The 23,294-nt window shown below is 39.4% G+C and overlaps 1 protein-coding gene across 1 annotated transcript; it reads left to right on the forward strand.

Annotated features, from left to right (window-relative positions):
* Positions 1–2,096: 2,096 nt before the first annotated feature.
* Positions 2,097–22,887, forward strand: LOC113076388 (obscurin-like). The gene is given in 35 exon segments (XM_026249030.1): positions 2,097–2,307; positions 3,577–4,681; positions 6,202–6,471; positions 6,573–6,833; positions 7,063–7,077; positions 7,080–7,364; positions 7,463–7,729; positions 7,810–7,916; positions 8,627–8,795; positions 9,452–9,727; positions 10,209–10,484; positions 10,618–10,893; positions 11,025–11,300; positions 11,605–11,880; positions 12,315–12,590; positions 12,776–13,051; positions 13,132–13,407; positions 15,247–15,513; positions 15,639–15,908; positions 16,012–16,278; positions 16,419–16,685; positions 16,970–17,082; positions 17,175–17,328; positions 17,428–17,589; positions 17,813–17,917; positions 18,044–18,310; positions 18,552–18,821; positions 19,031–19,297; positions 19,489–19,755; positions 19,839–20,105; positions 20,246–20,515; positions 20,604–20,873; positions 20,989–21,255; positions 22,253–22,519; positions 22,700–22,887. Coding segments are annotated over 34 exon segments (8,883 nt in total). The 5' UTR covers positions 2,097–2,307; positions 3,577–3,585.
* The last annotated feature ends 407 nt before the right edge of the window (positions 22,888–23,294 follow it).

Genomic DNA, 23,294 nt, shown 5'->3' on the forward strand with positions numbered 1-23,294 from the left:
GATTGTTTTCAGTACTGGATGAGGCCACTAGTGCTCTGACGGAGGAGGCCGAGGGTGAGATCAGTCTGGGTCACCATAGCACTCTGAAAAAGATGATGATCTATGACCTTTTCACATTCACTAAAACAACATGACAAACATTATCATATGGCCTGTGCTTAGAATTCTTTGTGTTCATTAAACAGCATCATGATATCATGCTGCGATCGTGCGGAGGTGGCCAATGGGAGCTCACCAAACTCAAAGAGGCGTGATCCTTCAAACTTCAAACCCACTTTAATGAGAAATTACTGGTCCGTTTTGTAGTTATGGGTGCATTCAGTCTTGGGACTCTGGAGATATCATGTTTACTTGACAGTATACTGTGATTTACTGAAGTTCTTGATACACTAATTATGCAGGATATATGAGCCTTTTTGATACTGTTTGTCTCAACATACTTTTTTTATTTAGCCACATATACCTATATGTTTTTATTATGCAAGTATATGCTGCTTCATTCAACCTTTATTGGTTGTTTGCACAAAAAAAAGGATTTTTATAATGAAGGACGTTTAAGAGTATGTCAAGAATAATTTCGGATAAAGTGCCTATAGAACATATTTTATAAATATTACATATTTTATTAACATATCTGATATTAAACTGTTAATGCCCAAGCAAATGTCAAAATGGTCTTTTTGGATATAGGTGGTCATAGAAACCTTTTATGGAAAGATGTTAACTCTAATATTTGGCCTCAAATTATTCTGGAGGGAAAATGTACATTTCTGTAATTTCTCTGCCTGACCAGTAGAGGGCCAACATTTTCCTGCACAGAGCTGAATCACAGTTCAACTCCATTAATCATTTTGTATGAGTTTAATTAAGCTCAGAATTTAATTAACTCATTCTCTATTCCTAAAACATACTCTATTAATGAGTTTGAGTAATAAGTACTTTTAAATAAATACTTTTTCTCAAATGCATTATAGTATTAATATTAAATGTATTTGAGGATTAAAAGATGAAAGTATTTATCTATCAGGAAAGATATCTGATAAGCCCCATATCCCACTATCTTTCCCTGATAGAATACAGTATATTTAGCTCCAAGTTAAAATTAGCAAACTTTCTCACTTATATATATGTTTAGAAACAACTTGATATGATCTGTATTTTGTATTTATAGTATTATGTGTATATATATATGTGGCATACCATGGCCACAGTAAACTCTATCTCAATGAGTTTGCAGTGTATCTACAGTTTATCTGTTGCAATGCAGGGAACACTTCTAGTAGTTTAGAGTTTAAACTAGTTCTTAAAATACTTTTTGCATAACCCAACATTTATGTTAGCATCGCCAAACAAGCGCTGAGCATTTGTGTTACAGTAAAACTAGGCAGGATTGTGAAAGTTGCACATTTGCAAACTAAAGCAGCAAAATTATCCCTCGCACCAAAGAGTCTGACTGATCCCACTGCTTGAGTTTCAGACAGTTTTAAATGTGAGCCTGGCCAATCTGCTGCTGTCACTCAACAGGCACGGGAAAGACCCGCTAGTCATTCAGGAAAATATGAGACATACAATAACTATGGAATAACCAAACCATCACAAGAGTTTGTGAGGGAGTTTAATTTTAGTGAAATGATTTCAGATGAAAAATAATTAAAATAATTTGCTACCTATTAAGTGTACTGAATCTTAGACCAACAGCTTAAATTCACAGTAATTTGCAGGATGGTTGGAAAATAAATTTCATAAACTTAAAGGATGTTAAACCTTTTGGTTAAATGCCACAAACAAACCGATGTCAGTAGCCTATGTTCTAAATAAAAAAATGCAATACAATTTGATTCGTCATAATTACTGTAATGCAATGTAATTTATAATCATCCTTGTGACTATTGCACTAGTTAGAAGTAGCCTATTTATTGCAACAGATCCATATAATATAATAACAATAATGTGCAATTAGTTACTGCATTAACTAAACAAAGCAATAGCTTTGTGATAAAAAAAAAAAGCCTGCCTAAACGGTTTGTCATACAGGTTGAGCTGAAGCGACTGTTCAACAATAACTGTTACTTCACCTCAGTCCGACATTTGCTCCGGCAAGTGACGGATCTATTTTCAACGGGAGGCTGGACCGAGAGAAGCGTCACACAGAAAGCAAAGACACTGGGGGATAAAACACACTGTCCTCCTCCTCTACAGTTCACGGAATTTACATGTTTTAACGAGGATATCTTCACATGCCAACACCGGATATTTATGAACATCTGCACAGGTTTATATTCGTAGCGTTAGCTTGACGGGAAAAAGGTAAGATGTGATATTTTTTTATCGTTATAAATATTAAAACGTGAAACTATTGCTATCTGAGGGAATACTTTTCAATGTCATTTTATTACATATGTCGCAAATTCAACAAGTCTGAACTGATTATGTTAGGCTACTTTATTATTTTGTTGATCAGTTTTTAATTATGAAAATGATTTCATTTTTTTTCTCTCGCAAGGAGAGATCCACGCAGGCGAATACATCTACTGCGCTTTGAAACAACATTTATAAGTTTAGAAAAATTCCATTGACAAAAAACATATATAGTATCACACAGCAGGTCAAATCTCTTCTACAAATGGACATAGTGCAGACGGAGCCCGACAGCTGAGGTTATTTTTGGGACAGGCAGCTGATGGGACATAGGTGTTAGAGATACCAAATGTCATGCTTTTCAAAGACCAACATCCTTTTGTTTAACTTTGTTACACTGGAATTCCACCCCATCAGTAAAACTGACTTTCTGTGGTGAGATTTCACTAGATCAGCCACTGTTCTGTTGGATATAGTAGATTCAAGTTGATTACCTCTTAATGTTATAAAGATAAAGGTAATTTTAAATGGGACATTCCATGTAAAGTTCTGTCAAAAGTGGAAAATGCTCATTTTGACCACCCAATATGGCTTCTAGTGCATGTCCATTTGCTTTGATTTCATTTATATACTAGTATCCCACCTAAACAATGACGATATAACCTTAAGACAGTTTACATTCACAGTTGTTATCTTTTTGGAGAAATGGACAAAAGATATCATTAGCTGGTCATTTTTGTTTTGGGGGGGGCGGGGTTGCATGCAGAAAAGTGTAGCAGTATGACTATTACATTATCATATCAGCTTGTCTATTGCTACATACAAAAAGATGAATTCTCAAACATGGCAAACTATTTTTTATGCTTTGTTAATACATTTGACTCTTTAAACCAACTAGCTTTATTTCAAATTTGTGGAGGGATACTGGAGAGGTTTGAGTGGGCATTTCTAAAAGTAGGCCTCTCTCATTTCTCAAAATGTCTATATCAGGATCTTCTTGACATGGTTATTTGTCATTAACAGACCCTCTTTATTTAAACCGACTTACAGTATAAGTTGAAAGGTAGCTTTTTTTTTAGAAACATCCTTGAGATTAGTTGCAAAATTTGGTGGCAAGATGCACATACGGAAAGCTTCTTATATAATCTCAAGTTCTTATGTTTCTCCTCTATGCATTTACCACAACTTTTATTAAAGTGTGTTGTTTCATCTCTACAGCAAGCAAGAATGGATCAGAATTTATTTGGTGGGGCTCCACGCTTCCTAACTCGACCCAAAGCCTTCTCGTTGTGCGTGGGACGAGATGCCTCCCTCAGCTGCACTATTGTGGGGAACCCTGTTCCTGTAGTCACCTGGGAGAAAGACAAGATGCTTCTTTCAGCAGGTGGACGCTTCAAGAAAGTAGAAGATGGTGACGTTTACCGACTTACCATCTACGATCTAACTCTAGAAGACAGTGGGCAGTACATGTGCCGTGCCAAGAACAACATTGGAGAGGCATATGCGGCTGTGACCCTGAAGGTGGGACTGCCGGAAACTGTGATTGATCGCGCCCCAGTGTTTACAGTCAAGCCTGTCTCCACCCGTGTGGGTCTAGGGGGTGATGTTACCTTCTATTGTCGGGTGGCAGCCCATCCGGCACCCAACTTTGACTGGGAAAAGGATGGTCGCTACCTGGGTGAGACCAACCGCATCAAGATAATCTCGGAAAATGACTCCAGCTCCTTGAGGATCCAGAGTGTCAGGAGCCTGGACAGTGGTACCTACACCTGCCGTGCACAGAACTCCATTGGCCGTGCTCAGGCCGCTGCTGCGCTAGCGGTCGACCTTCAAGATACTCGTCTCCTTAATGCAGACAAGAGCACATCCCTCCTGTCACACATGCAGAAGCGGAAAGAAGAAATGCGGAAGGACATCTCCTTATACCGCACCTTGGAAAGTTCCTCAACCACGCATACAGCCTCATCTTCCTCGATCACCGAGGAACTTGGAAGCTTGGGACTCGGCTATGATCAGGAGCAGAGGGTTTCGGCCTTAACCAGCATGTTGCCCAAAGGTGTGTTCACTCGCACCTGTATGGTGACCGAGGGTAAACATGCAAAGCTTAGCTGTTTCGTCACAGGCCATCCCAAACCTCAGATCATCTGGAGGAAGGATGGGGCGAACATCAGTGAGGGCCGCAGACATGTGATGTATGAGGACCTGGCGGAGAATTTCATCCTCAAGGTGCTCTACTGCAAACAAAGTGATAATGGGCTTTACACCTGCAATGCATCCAACTTGGCTGGACAAACCTATAGTGCTGTGCTAGTGATCGTCAAAGGTAAGAATAATGTCTGCAGGTACTTACCCTTGGCAACTTTTTGCAAACTAATCGATCCACCTGCTGTCAGAATGAGTATGTAAATTCAGTTTACACTTGAATCAAAGCAAAAAAGAATTGCTAATTTGGGGTGGAAAAACTTTAAACCCATTTAATGATTGAACCTTGCAAATTTAAGCTGAGCAGTCCTTTTTGGGAGAAGTAAGTTTTCATTTGTGGCTTGAACAACCAGATCCTTATATACTTAGTTGAGTCATGTCTTGTATATGTCTCCTCCTGAGATGATATGAGTTTTTGGATTGCAATGTTTTGGAGGTGTTGACTACACTTGGTTATTTCCAAAAAAAACTTGGTGCAATTACTTTACTATTAGAACTACAAGTACAGTATTTTATATGTCATGTATCAGTCAGAGAATATCATAATTTTATTGAGCCTGGCACATAAGATGACTACGTACATCAGCACAATAATGACGATGTTAAAATACAGTCGGCCCTAATAAATCACCAACCTTTCAATTGAAATTGTATCAACTAATGACAGTCATCTTTGCCTTCCAGCTCAGTCTCTGCTTAACAAAGTGCTTGCAAGTGTTCGAAGAGGGTGTAGCATTACACCTATTTTCTGCTGGTGATGATTAGTTCACAGTTGTTGTGATAGCTAGCTGCAAACTCACTTCTGACACCGTTATATGTGTGACTTTCCAAGTGACGTCTTCAGGTTTAGAAGCATTAGTCTACATCCTAATTATATGCTAACTAAGCCTACATTGATATAATGATCTACACAGATTTTGTATTTATTCAGAGTTCTAATTTTAGCCAGAAGTGTAGCAATAATGTTTTGCTACCTTGTTCCTGTGTCTTAATCTTGACACCTAAAAGAAAGGTCACAGAAACTTAACCGTTACCGCCGAATACCAGTCCAACCTTGCAGTGCAAAGTGCAGTGGCGTCCATGTGAAGGGATTAGGAGTGTGAAGTTCATGACATTTAAGGCTGTTTTTTTTTTGTAACGTTCAGATTTAAAATGATTGACTTCAAGCTGGTAAAGTACATCCAAAGGCAGTCTGGAAACAAACAGACTAAACCTCATATAATGTAAGAAATCCATTTATTTTAGTCTGATGGTCAGATTTTTTTCTCGCCTTATACTGTATGCTGTTATTTTTTTTAAAGGATGTTCCCCCTTGAATTGACCCAATGTAGTATGTAAAATATACTTAAAAATCTACCTCAAAATGACCCACACTCAGGCAGGTTTCATAAGTCCACTTATATTGTGAACACCACAAAGGTCACTTGCAAATAGTTGCCCTTCTTGTTCACTTTAACTCAACTGGCTTAGGTTTATCTGACTTATACTATATTTGAAACCATCCTATTTATTTATCATTTATCATTTGCCTTCTTGGAGAGCCAATCAATATGAAAACCAATTGTAGGACACTGCCAGATCATGACTGCCATCTAAAAAGAAATTGTCTTCTGTACGCTCCCTAACATGTATACTTTCCAGAGCCAAAGATCCCATTCAAAAAGAAGCTGCAGGATGTCGAGGTGAAGGAAAAGGAAACAGCAACTCTGCAGTGTGAGGTGCCAGTGCCGAACACAAAGGCCAGCTGGTTTATGGAGGAGACCCATCTGGAGGAAAGTACCAAGTACCGCATGGATGTGGAAGGGACCCTGCGCCGCCTCACTATTCACAATGTCACCACCAATGATGATGCCGTGTACATCTGTGAGATGAAGGAAGGCAGCCGCACTGTGGCCGAACTTACAGTGCTGGGTATAAGCTCTATTCCAATATGGGTGGCCAGAATGATGATCATGAATAACCCAGTGAAACACAAAATATATTCTTAATGTGGTTTTTCTCTGCACTTTCAGGCAACATCACTAAAAAGCTGCCGAGGAGGACAGTGGTGCCAGTTAGCGATACCGTGATCTTCTGTGTGGAACTGGAGAAACCAGTAGATGATGCATACTGGACCAGGAATGGGGAGAGGCTGAAAGAGGACTCCCGAATTATTATCGCCCGCATTAACAGACAGTACACACTGACCATTCGCGAATGTACTGCAGAGGACTCGGGTGAGGTAGCTTTCATCGCCCATGACTGCAAGACATCCACCCGCTTCTCCGTCACAGGTGAATGCATTTGTAAATCCGACCCAAACCTTTCCACAAGATTTTACAAGCGGTTTTTTGTTCTAATGATTTGAATCACATCAAATCGAATGACACCACAGCTACTATGTGGTGACTGTACTAGTGCATTTATTTACCAATGTTTCAACGGTAAACATAATTGCTTTTGACATTTAGAGAGATTCCATTTCTTCACCCTGATTAACAATAATATAAACTTTGACCTCAGCACCGAGGAAACATCCCCAGATCCCCCACTTGAGCCAGTGGTGCGAAACAAGACAGATTCATCGATCACACTGTGCTGGTCTCCACCAGACAGTGAACGGCCCGTGCCCATCACCGGCTACATCATTGAGCGCAGGAAGGTGGGAGCCCAAACCTGGGTTAAAGTCACTAGTACGTCTGTGTCTAGCACTGAATACACCATCAGTGAAATTTCAGAAGAAGCAAGCTATCAGTTCCGCATCTCAGCGGTCAATGATTTTGGTCAGAGTACCTACTTGGAGGTTCCTGGATCGTTTTACCTTGGTGAGAATGTTTTCTGTTGTTGTTGTTGACAGTCTTCATATTTAAGCTAAAATAAACTGTTTTAAATCCAGTAAGTATATTTAAGTTTATTTGTTCAGAGCCCACAGCATCAGTGAAGACAGGCCTGGTCAACTGCAGTGCACATGTAGGTGAAGAAGCAACCTTCACTGTTGAGCTCTCAGCCGTATGTTCCGGCTCCTGGACCATAAATGACAGAATGATCCGCAGTGGATCTGAGTATCTGATCACACGCTCAAAGACCACACACACGCTGGTCATTAGGGAGGTATCCATGGAACTAAATGGAGCACAGGTCAAGTTTGTGGGTGGTGGATCTCAGAGTGTTTCCACGCTTAGTGTGAAAGGTAAGAGAGGAAACATTTCTGTTAACGTAAACAGAATAACTTCAACAGCTTTCCTGATATTTTATACTGATCTTCTCTAGCCGCACCCGCACGTTTCACCAATAAGTCTTCTCAGGTGGAAGTGTTTGCTTTCAGCATGCACTCCTCTGCTCAGATGTTCACAGAAGTGTCCGATTCAAACATCCAGGTGAAAACATGCACTTTTTTGTCAAAAATAAATAAAATCCACAGAAAATAGTTTAAGTATTTTAAGTTTGTTATAAGTTCTCCTGTCCCAGTTTAGTTTAATTTATCTTGTTCAAACAACTTTGAGATGCATTGCCCAAAGGGACAAACACCAAATATCTATTTATAGTCCCTGTAAAGTCAATTTTCAGAATTGTTTCTGAATGCATTATAAATGCAACTAATCTATTGCTGAAACACATTACAAAGACTTTGAACTATGCAGTTCTGAATAGTAGAGTTAGACCGTTAAACAGTTTTTCACCAATTTTGTTTTCAGGATTTTTTGGGCGGGGCTAAAAAGCGGGTTTGATGATGCAATGGAGCCCCCGAGCCATGGCCCCTCCTCTAACACTATAAATAGAGCACATTGGCATCAGTTCACCTGCTCAATCGCAAGTTGTCAGTACCGTTATAGTAACACACTAGGAGCATCCATTCAGGATGTGGCAACAGCGATATTTCACATTAGACGCCCCTAGTATTTGAGAGCAGAGGATACCGGCCATTTTTTCAAGATTTTGATCACTTTTTTGGTTAATAATACATTTTTCTTTGGTGTATCAAGCTCAGAACTCATTAAATATTGCCTTTACAGGGACCTTAAATGTGTGGACATGATGGGATGTGGGGTTTTTTTAACGTTAACTGCAGGTACTGTCTGTGCTTTAGGTTGTCTGGATGAAGAATGGGAAGGAACTGAGGATGGGTAAAAAATATGAAGCCACAAGTGTGGACCGTAAACGCACACTGACAGTCCACAACGTTGACCATGAAGATGTGGGCATCTATGAATGCATGTTTGATGGTGATAAAATGTCTGTCCAGCTTGCCCTTAAAGGTGAAAGAAGCCGCTTCCTAACCCATTTCAGTTATCTTATGGTTTTATATCCATTATTTATATTTCAAGCCTAAGGTAGAATAAATTATATTTACAAACATGTTGATTTATAGTATTTATAGTGAAGAGTTTATCCTGTCAAATAATAGAAGAGAAATACACAGTGGTCCCGTCTATTTGCAATTAAAATCAGTGTTGAGTAGTAAGAGCTTCATAGCCCAACACCGAAAATACAGAAAGTTCAGAGTGGATAAATGGTGTAAGCAGTCAGTGTTGACATCTAGGAGCAGCTGGGCTTTGGCTGCTCAACAGGAAGTGTTGCTGTGTTTGTCCGGTAACAGATCTGCTTAGAACTCATGCACTTTCAGGTATCAAATTCAGTATACTTTGGGATGTGATGAGTATCTTTAATGTGTACACATCATTAAAATATCTGTTAGACTGTCAGTTCCTGTCTAAATACATGTAAATCAGGAGAGTTTGGGTTGTCACATTTGTGTGTCAGCATTTTCACTATCAAATTATTTACAAATGGACAGTGGATGTCATTATGTTTCTTATGCCATGTTTAATGTGTGTTTTATAATGTACTTCTATACCTAATGATGTTGAAATCAAAGAGATGTGGCATCTAATCCTTCAATTTCCCCTGACAGAAGAACCAGCTAAGTTTGTTAACAAGCCGAGGGCTCAGCCCCAAGAGAGTGATGCTCTTGTGGGTGACGTGGTGTTGAGCTGTGAGGTTGCTTCTCCTGGAACTGCTGTTGTGTGGAAGAAAGAGCAGACAGAAATAATGGAGGACAAGAGGACAACTTTTATATCTCAGGGGACACAAAGGAAGCTGGTCATCAGGGGTGCCAAGCAGAGCGATGAAGGACACTACTCGTGTGAAACGCCAGAGGACAAAATGACATTCCTGGTCAAGATAAAAGGCAAGACTATGTGCTAATTAGTCTGAAACTAAAAATTTAAATGAGCAGGATTAATCAGATATGCCACAATACCTAATTAATGTCATAACTTCATGGTTTTTTGAACAGTGAAGCTAAATGCTTCTACAACTAATAAATGATTTAATAAGTGAAATTAAAAGTTATACTAGCCTTGTATAAGTTATATTAAAGTTTAGCATGTCATTTTGTATGCCAATGTCAGATCTTACTGAGGAAAGTAATGGTTCTTTGAAGGTACAGCTCTTTTCCGAGTACCTAAAGTATTGTAGATATAAAAGGTAAACTTGAAAGCAAATAATTGTAGATTAGCCTCTGGGAAACAATCACTTAGATGTTATTGAAATTTGCACGAAATGTACGTATTATTAAGCCAATGTGTTTTTCTCCATTTTGAGGTCTTTTTGAAGTCCTGAACTGTACGCTTTTTGATGTTTTACTAAACAATGAATGTCCTTTTTAGAAACTTGTGCTGCTTTCTCCAACAAAGACTCTTATCAGAAGGAGGTGAAGGTTTCAACCTCCCAAAAGGCCACACTGAGCTGTGAAGTTTCTGATGCCAAAACTGAAGTGAAATGGTTCAAGGATGGCAAGCAGTTGATTTCTAGTAAGACTGTCCACATGGAGTCGAAGGGCAAGAGCCGCCAGCTCGTGCTGGATAATGTGGAGAAGAAGGATGCTGGAGAATATACCTGTGAAGCTGGAAATGAAAAGCTGGTCTTTAAGATTCGAGTGGAAGGTAAGAACAACATGGCAGCATTTTGGCTTTTTTAAGGTTCTAGTGACTCAATAAACCATGACTGAACCAATGTTTACATAAAACTTAATACAGTTTCTGATACTGTATTCCTAAATCTTTACTTCTGCTCCAGACATACAAGCCGCCTTCTCCAACAAAGACTCGTATCAGAAGGAAGTCAAAGTAGCTGCTTCCCAAAAGGCCACACTGAGCTGTGAGGTTTCTGACCTCAAGACTGAGGTGAAATGGTTCAAGGATGGTAAGCAGTTGAGCTCCAGTAAGACTGTCCACATGGAGTCAAAGGGCAAAAGCCGCCAGCTGCTGCTGGAGAACATTCAAAAGAAGGATGTTGGAGAATATACCTGTGAAGCTGGAAATGAAAAGCTTGTCTTTAAGATTTGTGTGGAAGGTAAGAATACCATGCCAGTGTTTTTGCTTGTTTTTTAGGGTTCCAGTGACTCGCGATAAGCGAAGTGCCGTTTACATAAAACTAAATGCAGTTTCTGATACTGTATTCCTAAATCTTTACTTCTGCCCCAGACATTCAAGCCACCTTCTCCAACAAGGACACTTATCAGAAGGAAGTGAAGGTTTCAGCCTCCCAGAAAGCCACACTGAGCTGTGAAGTGTCTGACGTCAAGACTGAGGTGAAATGGTTCAAGGATGGCAAGCAGTTGAGCTCCAGTAAGACTGTCCACATGGAGTCAAAGGGAAAAAGCCGCCAGCTGTTGCTGGAGAACGTGGAGAAGAAGGATGCTGGAGAATATACCTGTGAAGCTGGAAATGAAAAGCTTGCCTTTAAAATTGAAGTGACAGGTATGTCCTTTTGTTTGTCTGTTGAGTTGATTAAAAGAGTTTTATATATGCTTTGCCTCACAAGATTTTATTAATGTGTCTTCAAGAAGATGTACAATGAAAAGTAGAATAATTTGTTACCAATTCAGTGGTACAGAACCAATAACAAGTTACAATCTGCAATGAAATTGGCTTTTTTGTGAATTCATTTGCAATTTATTTAGCATTCCTAACTAGTTTTTGCTGTATATGTTGTATATAATCCAGAGTAATATATATTTACTCAAAGCATACTGTTTTCTCATATTGCCCATTGCCCAACCAGATGTTCAAGCTGCCTTCACCAACAAAGACACCTATCAGAAGGAAGTCAAAGTAGCTGCTTCCCAAAAGGCCACACTGAGCTGCGAGGTTTCTGACCCCAAGACCGAGGTAAAATGGTTCAAGGATGGCAAGCAATTAAGCTCCAGTAAGACTGTCTTTATGGAGTCAAGGGGCAAGAGCCGCCAGCTAGTGCTGGAAAATGTGGAGAAGAAAGATGCTGGGGAGTACACCTGTGAAGCTGGAAATGAGAAACTTGCCTTTAAAATCCAGGTGACAGGTATGGGAATATCATTTTGTTTGTCTTTTGGCTGTAGGTTTCTATTTTAGTTTTTCTTCCTTATGAAATAAATCCAAATTACAATCAATCAGTGAAGCTTGACAAAAGAGTTTGTCCTCGATAAAAGAAACCATTGAGTAAGATACAATTAATTTGTGTTTGTAGATATAGTGACGCATATTTTTTCTTATCAAGAAGTCATTTTAAAAATTAAAAAGCAATTCTTGCTAATTTCGATGCTACTGGAAAAGTAATAATCTGCAGTAAGATTTGGATTTATTTGCTTAATATCCATTCTATGATTTTTGATTTCTTCTGGATTTCTCAACCATTCAGTCTTTGCAGTATTTGATGTCTATAACTTAAAATAAAATATTTGCTCAAAGAATACTGTCTAATACTGGATCCATGTTGCAATATGCCTGCCCAACTAGATATTCAAGCTGCCTTCACCAACAAGGACACCTATCAGAAGGAAGTCAAAGTAGCTGCTTCCCAGAAGGCCACACTGAGCTGTGAGGTTTCTGACCCCAAGACTGAGGTGAAATGGTTCAAGGATGGCAAGCAGTTGAGCTCCAGTAAGACTGTCCACATGGAGTCAAAGGGCAAGAGCCGCCAGCTCCTGCTGGAGAATGTGGTGAAAAAGGATGCTGGAGAATATACCTGTGAAGTTGGAAATGAAAAGCTGCCATTTAAGATTCAGGTTACAGGTATGGAAATCATTTTGGACTGTTCATTTTGGTTCTGTGCATCTTAACAGTCTCCTTTTGGTTATTTAAAAGCTGCTATGAAAATATTTATTGTCTCGTCATATTCAATGTAATTGCCACCCTACTGTTGATTTTCTCTGTAAATAGGCAAACTCTTTGAATTAAGTAAACTCTCTTCTTATTAGAGCTCAAAGCTGCCTTCACCAACAAAGACTCTTATCAGAAGGAAGTGAAGGTTTCAGCCTCCCAAAAAGCCACACTGAGCTGTGAAGTTTCTGACCTGAAGACTGAGGTGAAATGGTTCAAGGATGGCAAGCAGTTGAGCTCCAGTAAGACTGTCCATGTTGAGTCAAAGGGCAAGAGCCGTCAGCTGGTTCTGGAGAATGTGGATAAGAAGGATGCTGGAGAATACACCTGTGAAGTTGGGAATGAGAAACTTCTTTTTAAGATTCAGGTGGAAGGTAAAATTTCCTTGCACATTAGTGGACTTGTCTTCCTCCATAACATGGTCACAATTAAGTGATTATTTTTTTCCCCTCAGATGTTTCTACCAAATTCCAGAAGACATCCGTAACAAAAGAAACTGTGATGGTCGAGTCAACAGAAAAGGTTGTGTTAAAAACCGAGGTGATGTCAGAGAATTGTAGTGTTAAGTGGTTCAGGGATGGAATAGAACTGAAAGACGGATCAAAGTATGAGATGAAACAGGAAGGTTGCTCACGTGTCCTCATCGTTAAGTCCTCTGAATCTAAAGACAGCGGCACCTACTTTTGTCAGACGGCTGATGACAAGGTTGAGTTCAAGGTTCAGGTCAAAGGTAAAAGCTAATTTGCAACTTCAAAGTAAGAAAAACGTACAAATGGTTTAAGATGTTGATAATTTCCCAAGGAAAATTTAGAAGAGTTTAATGGCAGTTTTCATAATTTTTTATTGCATATTGTTTTTTTTAATTCAATTCAATTAAAAGGATAGGTCACCCAAAAATGTTGTCATGTTGTAAATTATGTCATTAATGACTCGCCCTCATGTCGTTCCCAAGACCTAAGAGCTTTCTGTCCCTCCATTGAAAACATATGTACGGTATACTGTCCATGTCCAGAAAGGTAATAAAACATCATCAAAGTAGTCCATTTGACATCAGAGGGTCAGTTAGAATTTTTTGAAGCATCTAAAATACATTTTGGTCCAAAAATAGCAAAAACTACGACTTTATTCAGCATTGTCTTCTCTTCCGTGTCTGTTGTGAGCATGTTCACTGCAGTGTTGTGATATCCGGTTCGCGAACGAATCATTCGATGTAACCGGATCTTTTTGAACCAGTTAACCAAATCGATCTGAATCATTTGAAACAGTTCGCGTGTCCAATAAGCATTAATCCACAAATTACTTAAGCTGTTAACTTTTTTAATGTGGCTGACACTCCCTGAGTTAAAACAAACTAATATCCCAGAATAATTAATGTATTCAAACAGTACACTTACTGAACTGCTGTGAAGAGAGAACTGAAGATGAACACCGAGCCGAGCCAGATAACAAATGAAAGATGTACTCATTCTCAAGTCAAGAACTGGTTGCATCGGTTTTCGGATCACCAGTAGTGATGGGAAGTTTGATTCTTTTCCGCAAACCGGTTCTTTCAGACAGTCCGATTCACTAAAATGGTTGAAGAAAATGGCTCACCGGTTCTTTTGCGCTCGATGTAATGACGTCATTGGTGATGATTGCCCTTGATTCAAGACTTCGGTTTACCCGCGCTCATAACATTAGCACAGAATAAGTTCAGAATCAATCACCAAAAGAACCAGTTCGGTTCAGACACGCTGTGTGTCGGTCTGCTTCACACTGAATCACACATGCGCAGTATCATCAGCTCCTCGGTTCTTGAATCGGACGTGTCTGACAGAAACGGTTCTTGACTCGAGAATGAGTCAATCTTTCGTTGTTATCTGGCTCGGCGTTCATCTTCAGTTCTCTCTTCACAGCAGTTCAGTCAGTGTACTGTTTGAGTACATGAATTACTCCGGGATATTGGTTTGTTTTAACTCAGAGAGAGTGTCAGCCAAAAAGTGAAAAGCTTAAGTCATTTGTGGATTAATGCTTATTGGAGACACGAACCGTTTCAAACCATTCAGTTTGATTTGGTGAACTGGTTCAAGAAGATCTGGTGACATTGAGTGATTCATTCGTGAACCGGATATCATACACTGCAGTGTTTTGAACTCTCTCTCAGACACGGAAGATAAGACAATGCTGAATAAAGTCGTAGTTCTTGATATTTTTGGACCAAAATGTATTTTAGGTGCTTCAAAATATTTTAACTGACCCTTTGATTTCACATGGACTACTTTGATGATGTTTTTCTTACCTTTCTGAACATGGACAGTATACCGTACACACAGCTTCAATGGAGGGACTGAGAGCTCTCGGACTAAATCTAAAATATCTTAAACTGTTTTCCCAAGATAAACGGAGGTCTTATGGGTTTGGAACAACATGAGGGTGAGTCATTAATGACATAATTTTCATTTTTTGTTTAACTAACACTTTAATACTCATACATTTGGAATTATGTGTTGGATATAATTGCACTTATTGAAATAATAATTCTAACTGATCGCAGACAAAATTAAATTTTTCCCTCATCTGTGCCCTGCAGATCCACCTTTAAAGTTTGTGGTGCCATTGCAGCCAGTGTCTGCAGTACTGGAAAGCACAGTGACACTTTCCTGCAGTCTCAACAAAGCCACGAGTAGTGTGCTCTGGAAGCATAATGGCAAAGAAATCAAATCAGGTGGTAGATTCAGTATCCGCACCGATGGCACCAATTGCATCTTGACTGTGTCCGCTGTGGCTCAGGAGGACGAAGGAGAGTACAGCTGTGAATGCAAAGATGACAAGACCTCCACCAAAGTCACTACTAAAGGTACGAACAATTAGTTTCTAATCGATTCTCATCAAAATGAACCAACACAACTTATTAAGCTTGTTTTAAGTGATAGATGTCCATCATTATCATTTCTCTCAGCTTTTCAATCTAATTTCCCACAGCCCCACGTCTGGTGAGGTTCACTACCAAGCTGAACAATGTTGTTGCAAATGAAGGCAAAGATGCCATCTTTAAATGCTCCATCACACCAGCCGATGTAAGTGTCAGATGGCTGCGTAATGACATTCCTATTACAGCTAGTCCCAAATTTAAGATCACTCATGGGGGAAGCAGCCATTCCCTCATCATCACAGCTGTCAGTCAGGAGGATGCAGGAGAGATCAGTATCGATGCCGAGGGGAAAATGTGCAAAGCCACACTCCAAGTACAACGTAAGGATAAGTGACAGATACTATTCTTAATCGTAATGCAATATATCGTCAGGAAGTACACAGACTACCTGTTTCTCACTACAAATTGATCTGTATTTTGCAGAACTTCCTGTCACCTTCAAGAAGAAGCTTGCAGATATGACTGTTACTGAGCAGGACACAGTTCGTTTGGAAGTGGAGCTGAGTAAACCCTCAAAAGATGTGAAGTGGATGAAGAATGGTGTGATACTACAGCAAGGAGACAATATAGAGATGTCTGTGGATGGTGCCAGGCAGGCTCTGGTCCTCAAGAGTGTGGCGTATGCTGACAGAGGATATTACTCATGTGAAACCCTAGATGACAAGACCCAGGCCAAACTGACAGTAGAAAGTATGGATTCCTTCATTATGTTACTCTTTTACAGAGTTACTCTTTCGATCATAATATTTTATGATTTAAAAAACACAGGAAATTATCAAATAAAAGTATTTCATCTGTGGATTTCCAATGTTTCTTTTTCTACCATTTAGTTAAAAAGATTCAAATAGTAAAAGGCCTAAAAGATATGAAAGTGCAAGAAAAAGAGAGCATCACTATGGAGGTGGAGCTCAGCAAGGCTGATGTAGAAGGTTCCTGGAGCAAAGATGCAAAGAAACTAAAGGCAGGACCAAATATCATCATTACAGCGCAGGGCAACAAGCACTGCTTGACTATGTCCCAACTGAAGATAAGTGATGGTGGAACTATTACTTTCCAAGCTGAGGATGTATATAATTCTGGCAAACTAATTGTTACAGGTCAGTGTTACAGGGTCTTTAAGTTTAAGCCTGAATAGCAAGATTCAGTTAGCATAAGATCATAAAAAGTTTGTTTTCAAGTACTGGACACTGTCTGTTCAAAGCTGTATAACAAACATGTCTAAGTTTATTCAACCAGACAAACTAAATAAATGTCCACAATATATCCCATTTACACTGATTGCAAGTTTAATAAGGTTTGTCTAAACTAATGAGGATATCCATAACATACCACCAATGTCAAAATCCATATATAACAATTATAACCCTAATTGTTTGTGCAGAACCTGCTGCAAAGATCCTCAAACCTCTACGGGATATCAGTTCTCCTGAAAAGGAGAAAGTCACCTTTGAATGTGAGGTGTCAAGAGCAAATGCTGATGTCAAGTGGTTTAAGGTATTGGTATTTGATTTAGAATTGTTAAAGATAAATTGTGGAAAGAAAAACTTAAAAATGTTGATGGAACTGTGTCATTAATTCCCCATCAGGATGATGAGGAATTGAAGCCAGGAAAGAAATTTGGCATCCATTCCCAGGCCAACAAGCGCACCCTGATCATCCATAAGTGTGCATATGAAGACCAGGGCCAGTATATATGTAGAACAACAGATGACAATACCATGGCAAAGTTCACTGTTCACGGTAAAGATGAACGACTTCTGAGTGTGACATTTAATCACTGCTGAACTCAAGCATTTTGTAGTGTCACTTGAAAAAATCTTTGTAATTGAATTCTTGCAGCCAGAGATATTAAAATAGTCAAGCCGCTGCAGGACGTGGAGGTGACAGAGAAGGAGAGTGCAACGTTTGATTGTGAGGTCTCTCACGATGAGGTCGAGGCTCAGTGGCACAAAGGAGATGCCAAACTTAAAGCAGGAGACAACATAAAGATAAGACAGGAGGGTGAGTCGAACAAAATTGACTTTGATTGCTTTCTTTTGAGAGCTTAGGTGTGCTTGTAGAAATGCTTGTAGATTGAGGAACATGCAGCCCAGTATGGCAGTACATAGTTTAAATTACAATACAATCAGTTCCTTTTATATTCGCTGTTCACAAAAAGCAAAAAAGCAGCTCCAAGAGGGACAGATTAATGGTTCTTAAACTTATTTAAAGTTCTTTGTGTTAGGAAGAACATACGTTCTACTCTTCAAATCTGTAAAGGCTGAGGATGCAGGTGAAATCAGGTTCACAGCTGAGAAGGCCTCTTCAGTCGCCAAACTGAAGGTTAAAGGTTCGTTGTCATGTCTGTCATATCTGCATGCATTTTGCATTTAGCGTTAAGACTAATGACCTGTAGCTTTTCTAAGATTGTCTTACTAATCTGTAGATCCCCTAAGCTCCCTTATAATCATTACAGAACTGCCTGTCAGATTTGTGAAGAAACTGAGAGACAAAATCGCCATGTACAAACACCGCGCATACTTAGAATGTCAAGTTTCACGGGCCAACGCTAAAGTCACATGGTACAAGAACAAGTCCGAGATCAAACCCAGCAAGAAGCATGAGATCACCAGTGAGGACATCTACAGGAAGCTCACCATCATCGACGTGGACTCTGATGATGAGGATACATATGTGTGTGACGCCATTGATGATAAGACTTCATGTCAGCTACTAGTAGAAGGTAAAAACCATTTCAATTGTGATTTAAAGAATAAAATACAATTTTAGCAGAATCACAGCAGAATTCATAAAGCATAGCCATACATAAACTAAAACACATTTCAGAATTGACTGTAAAAAGGGTGTAGAAAACATGACTGCATGTTTTTAATTATTTGAAAACGGTTTGTAGAACAGTTTTTGATTGATCTGATCATTTTTGATATAGCCAATTTTTGACACTGTCTCATCACAACCTTCAGAGCAGGCTATCAGCGTAGTACGGCATCTGAGTTCTGTGGAAGTGACCGAGCCGTTTGCTGCCCGCTTTGAGGTGGAAGTCAGCGTGGAGACTGTCAAGCCAGTGAAATGGATGCTAAATGGAGAACAGCTGAAGGAGTGTGCAGATATAGAGATGGAAAAAGAGGGAACCATGCACCGACTCACTTTTAAGAAAACCAAGCCCTCCATGTCAGGCCAAGTACAGTTCACTGCCGGAAAGAGCAAATCAACAGCTGAGCTCAAAGTGAAAGGTTAGACACTTGGTTTAACCGAGATTTGCAAAAGGCCACTCCAAAAGAAATCTAATCTGTATCTAATAATTCTAATTGAATAGTTTTTGATGATGCACTACAGGTGAAATGAATAAAATTTCAACTACAGATGAAATGCAATGTTGGTTGTTGTAGTTTTGTGCACTTTTCTGTTTGTTTTCAAAATTACTGTTCATATCACTTCACAGAGCGTCCCATTGAAGTCCTGGAGCCTCTTAAAGATGTGTCCGCCAAGGAGAAGACTTCCACCACACTATGCTGCAAGTTCTCTGCCACACCAAAAGAAGTATGGTGGTTTAAGGGTCAAACTGCTTTGGAAGCTTCCAGCAAATACAGCATGAAGCAAAAGGACGCCAGTGTGCAGCTGATCATACAAGCTTTGAGCGCAGAGGACTCTGGAGAGTATCGCTGTCAGGTTGGGGTCTGTGAGACCAAAGCTGTTCTCAAAGTAGAAGGTAATGTCACAAACAAGGCATTTGAAGCATGCTGTTTCAAATTGCATTCCCTTAATACATCCAACCCTTCAGGGTTGTGGTTGCTTGTTAGAGCTTTGCCTCTGACTACTCCAAACACTCATAGGTGCTGTTGGTAAAATAAATGCCACTTTGATCATGCTTTTTGATGTTTATTTTTCTGACAAACATAGTGCGTAAAATCCAGATCACCAAACATCTGACAGACGTGGAGGTTGATGAAGATGGTGATGTGGTGTTCACCTGTGAGGTTAACTATGCTGATGAAGAGGTCCAGTGGACTCTCAATGACAAGCTGCTCTTCAACAATGAGGTCAATGCCATCACCCATGTGGATAAGACCCACACGCTCACCCTCAAGAACCTAGCACCTGAGGATGGTGGAAAGGTCTCATTCAGCATCAGGGATGTGAAAGAAACAGTCTGCCTAAAAGTCAAAGGTGGGCTTCTATCATGATGTCTAAATAAATACTTTTTTGACCAGGTTTGGGCATAATGCAGTTTTTTATTTATTGACTTCCAGAGAAGAAAGCCATCTTCTTGAAGTTGCTGGATGATGTAGTTGCAGAGGAGAAGGGTACAGTTACCCTTAAGTGTGAAGTCTCAAAGCCCAGAGTGGCCCCTGTGTGGCGCAAAGATGGAACAGTCCTGTCAACAGGGGAAAAGTATGAACTCCTCCATGATGGTAAGACCTTGGGACTTACTATCCATGATGTCACACAAGCTGACGCCGGGGAGTACAGCTGCGATCTTGGCACAGACCTCTCCAAGTCCAAGGTCACTGTTCGAGGTATGACAGTGAACTTATGTAGTACTGTTGTGCTACAGTGACACTGTAGTGTCATTTTGGTGTAGTTTTATCCTGTATGTTTTTATGAAAAAAGATAAAGTTTTTTTTTTTTTTAATAATGTCTTTGCTGTTGACCCCAGATATCCACATTGGGATCACCAAGCGTGTTAAATCGGTAGAGGCCAAAGCAGGTGAAAACTGCACATTCGAGTGTATCTTGTCCCGAGAAAGTTCAGAGAAGTGCACCTGGAGCGTAAAAGGCCAACCTGTCACTGATGGAGGGCGTTTCCAGATAAGCAGCAAAGGGCGCAAGTATACCTTAACAATCAAAGCTGTCTCAGCTTCTGATTCTGGTGAGGTGGTCTTCACTCTTAAGGATTTGAGCTCAAAGGCAACACTTACTGTTGAGGGTAAGCAGGGCATACAATGAACTGACTTACAGGTTTTACACAAATACGGTTTTGCTTAATCAAGGTGTTTCTTATTTTTGGGAGCCAGGTGAAGCTCCTACCATATCAAAAGAGCTTCAAGGTGTCAGTGCCAAAATTGGTGAAAATGTCACATTCTCCTGTGAGCTTTCTCAATCTGGACTGGAAGTGAAGTGGTCAAAGGATGGCAAGTCTATTAGAAAAAGCCAGAAATACGAAATCAGTCAGGAGCAGATGCTTGTAAAGCTGACAATCCGCAACGTCACTGAAAAAGATTCTGGAGAATACAGCTGTGAGGTCACCGGTGGTCCAACCTCCAAAGCTAAGCTGGAGATCAAAGGCAAGGATTTTAAAATTTATGATTTTAGATTCTGTCATCCTTCCTTTAAATATACAAAAAGGGAAATCATTTGAACAGGAGGTATATTTACTTTAGTATTTCATCTCTTCTGTAGAACTGGCCAACAAATTCATTCATGAGCTAAAGGATGCCACTGCTGAAGAGAAGAGTGTTGTCTCCTTTGAATGTGAGACAGCCCAACCTGCCTCTAAAGTCACCTGGCTGAAAGGAACAAAGGAGATCAGGGCTGGAGGAAGGTATGAGCTTATGCAAAAGGGAACTGTCCTCATCCTTAAAGTGAAGGATCTGGAGAAGAGTGACAGCGAGGTATACACCTGTGACATTGGCTCTACGAAGAGTTCAGCGAAACTGACAGTGAAAGGTAAGAACCTGGCTTTCACCAAAAAGCAATCTGCACAAAAATCTCTCTTACTGGGTGTTTATAGCAATGCATTAACCTTAGATAGAAAATAATTACTTGAAGCTGGAGAATCTTAGAATATATTCTTAAATAGTGTTTTTTATGCTTAAAGCTTTTATGTACAGTATTTTTATTGTTCCTGTGTTCTTTGAAAGTATTTCTGGTGAGTACAATTTTTTTTTATTGATTCAACATATGTGTTGTATTTCTGCATTTGACATTTTACTTTTGGGTTCCTTTGTGGCAATGTTACTGCCAGGAATTTCAGTGATAGTCTCATGCATTTCTGTGTCAGCAGATGATCACCTCAGCTCAGAGAACTGATACTTTTATATTGCACTTTTATTGTACTTGTCATTTAGATTTCTAGCAAGTCAGTTTGGTGAAAACATGGTTAAATAGTCTTCTATTTCCATACATGCTGGAGTTATTTACTTGTTCTTAGTTAAACAACTGACGAAACCAGAACCTGTACCATTAGCTTTCTTGTCTAACAGTAGTTATCTGAAATATAATTTAGGTTTTACTGGAAAGATCAATTCATTTTTATAAAGAAGCTGTTGTGTAATTTCAGTAGATGCCTTTCAGCAGTCTGTCAAGTTTTTATATTTTAAAAATGGCACTTGCACTTTTGTGTTTGTCTTGGTTTGTGAGATTCAGTCTTGTCTGAACTATGTGTAATATATCTATTCATGTAGTCCTGGTGAAATGGATGTGTTGGAACTGTTTTTTTTTTTTTGTTCATGGACACAGAAAATTTTGATGATCAATAATGATGTAAAGATATTATACATTACAAACTTAATCACATTATGTCGCAAAATAACACAAACGTTGGCTTATCCTAGCTTCCATGTCGTATCTTCATCATCTCATCCCAGAGATCTTCCATCCTGTCTTTTGGATGCTAAAACTATGAAGAAGAATTTTAATTATATGATACTTGTTCATTCTCCAGTGGTACCTGCTAGGTTTAAGGGTCAGATGAAGAACCAGCAAGTTACTGAAGGTGGGAAAGTCTTACTTTCCTGTGAGCTCTCAAAACCCGGATGCCAAGTGCAATGGAAGAAGGGAACTGAAAGTCTGAAAAATGGGGGAAGATATCAGATAATGCAGAGGGACACCATGTGCGAGCTACAGATTTCTGACTTGGTGCCTGAGGACAGTGGAGAATATTCCTGTGATTGTGGAAATGAGAACACAACAGCTAATGTTGTTGTCAGTGGTATGGATAAAAGCTTATTAATATAAATGCATCCATTTATTGATTTTTGCTTTTTTTTTTGCTTACTTTAATTCAGTTTATTTTAGCACTAAGATCAAGTGATACACTAAATGCCAATGCATGTGTAATCAAGAAACTGTACTAACCTTTAATTTATGTCATCACATAATTGCTCTTCAGCATTACCAGTGGTCTTCAAACATGAGCTAGAAGCCAAGATTGTGACGAAGGAGACAGTGTTACTCTTCACTGTGAACTCTCAAAGCGTGGAGTTCCTGTTGTTTGGAAGAAAGGAACGCAGGTCCTGCAATCTGGGGAAAAGTACCTCATCATGCAAGATGGGGCTACTGTTGAGTGAAGATCACTGACCTCACACTTGAAGATGCTGGACAATACACATGTGTGTGTGGGGACAAAAAGACTACAGCAAACATTAAAATCAAGGGTATGAAATTAATTCGGTCTGTTAAATGTCTTCTTTTCTCATGTTCACTCTTTTGTCAGTACAAAGACTTTGTATATTTGTACCTTTACTGGTTAGTCGCTTGAAAGAGAACTTAACATAGATATTATAGCATTATTTGGTTTTAAGTAGATTAACTTCACTAATACAAATATCTGCTAATCTTGTCTTGTAAGATGTTCACTGTTTTTGTGATTTTCTGTCAGTGTTCTGACTTATAACGTCTCTTGCTTTCTTTGGTAGGTTTTTGAATGTTTTGTCATGGTGTGCATTTACATTTTGTGCAAAGTGCATTATATACTAACAACATGT

The sequence above is a fragment of the Carassius auratus genome, unplaced genomic scaffold, assembly GCF_003368295.1.
Source record: "Carassius auratus strain Wakin unplaced genomic scaffold, ASM336829v1 scaf_tig00020303, whole genome shotgun sequence".
NCBI lineage: Eukaryota > Metazoa > Chordata > Actinopteri > Cypriniformes > Cyprinidae > Carassius > Carassius auratus.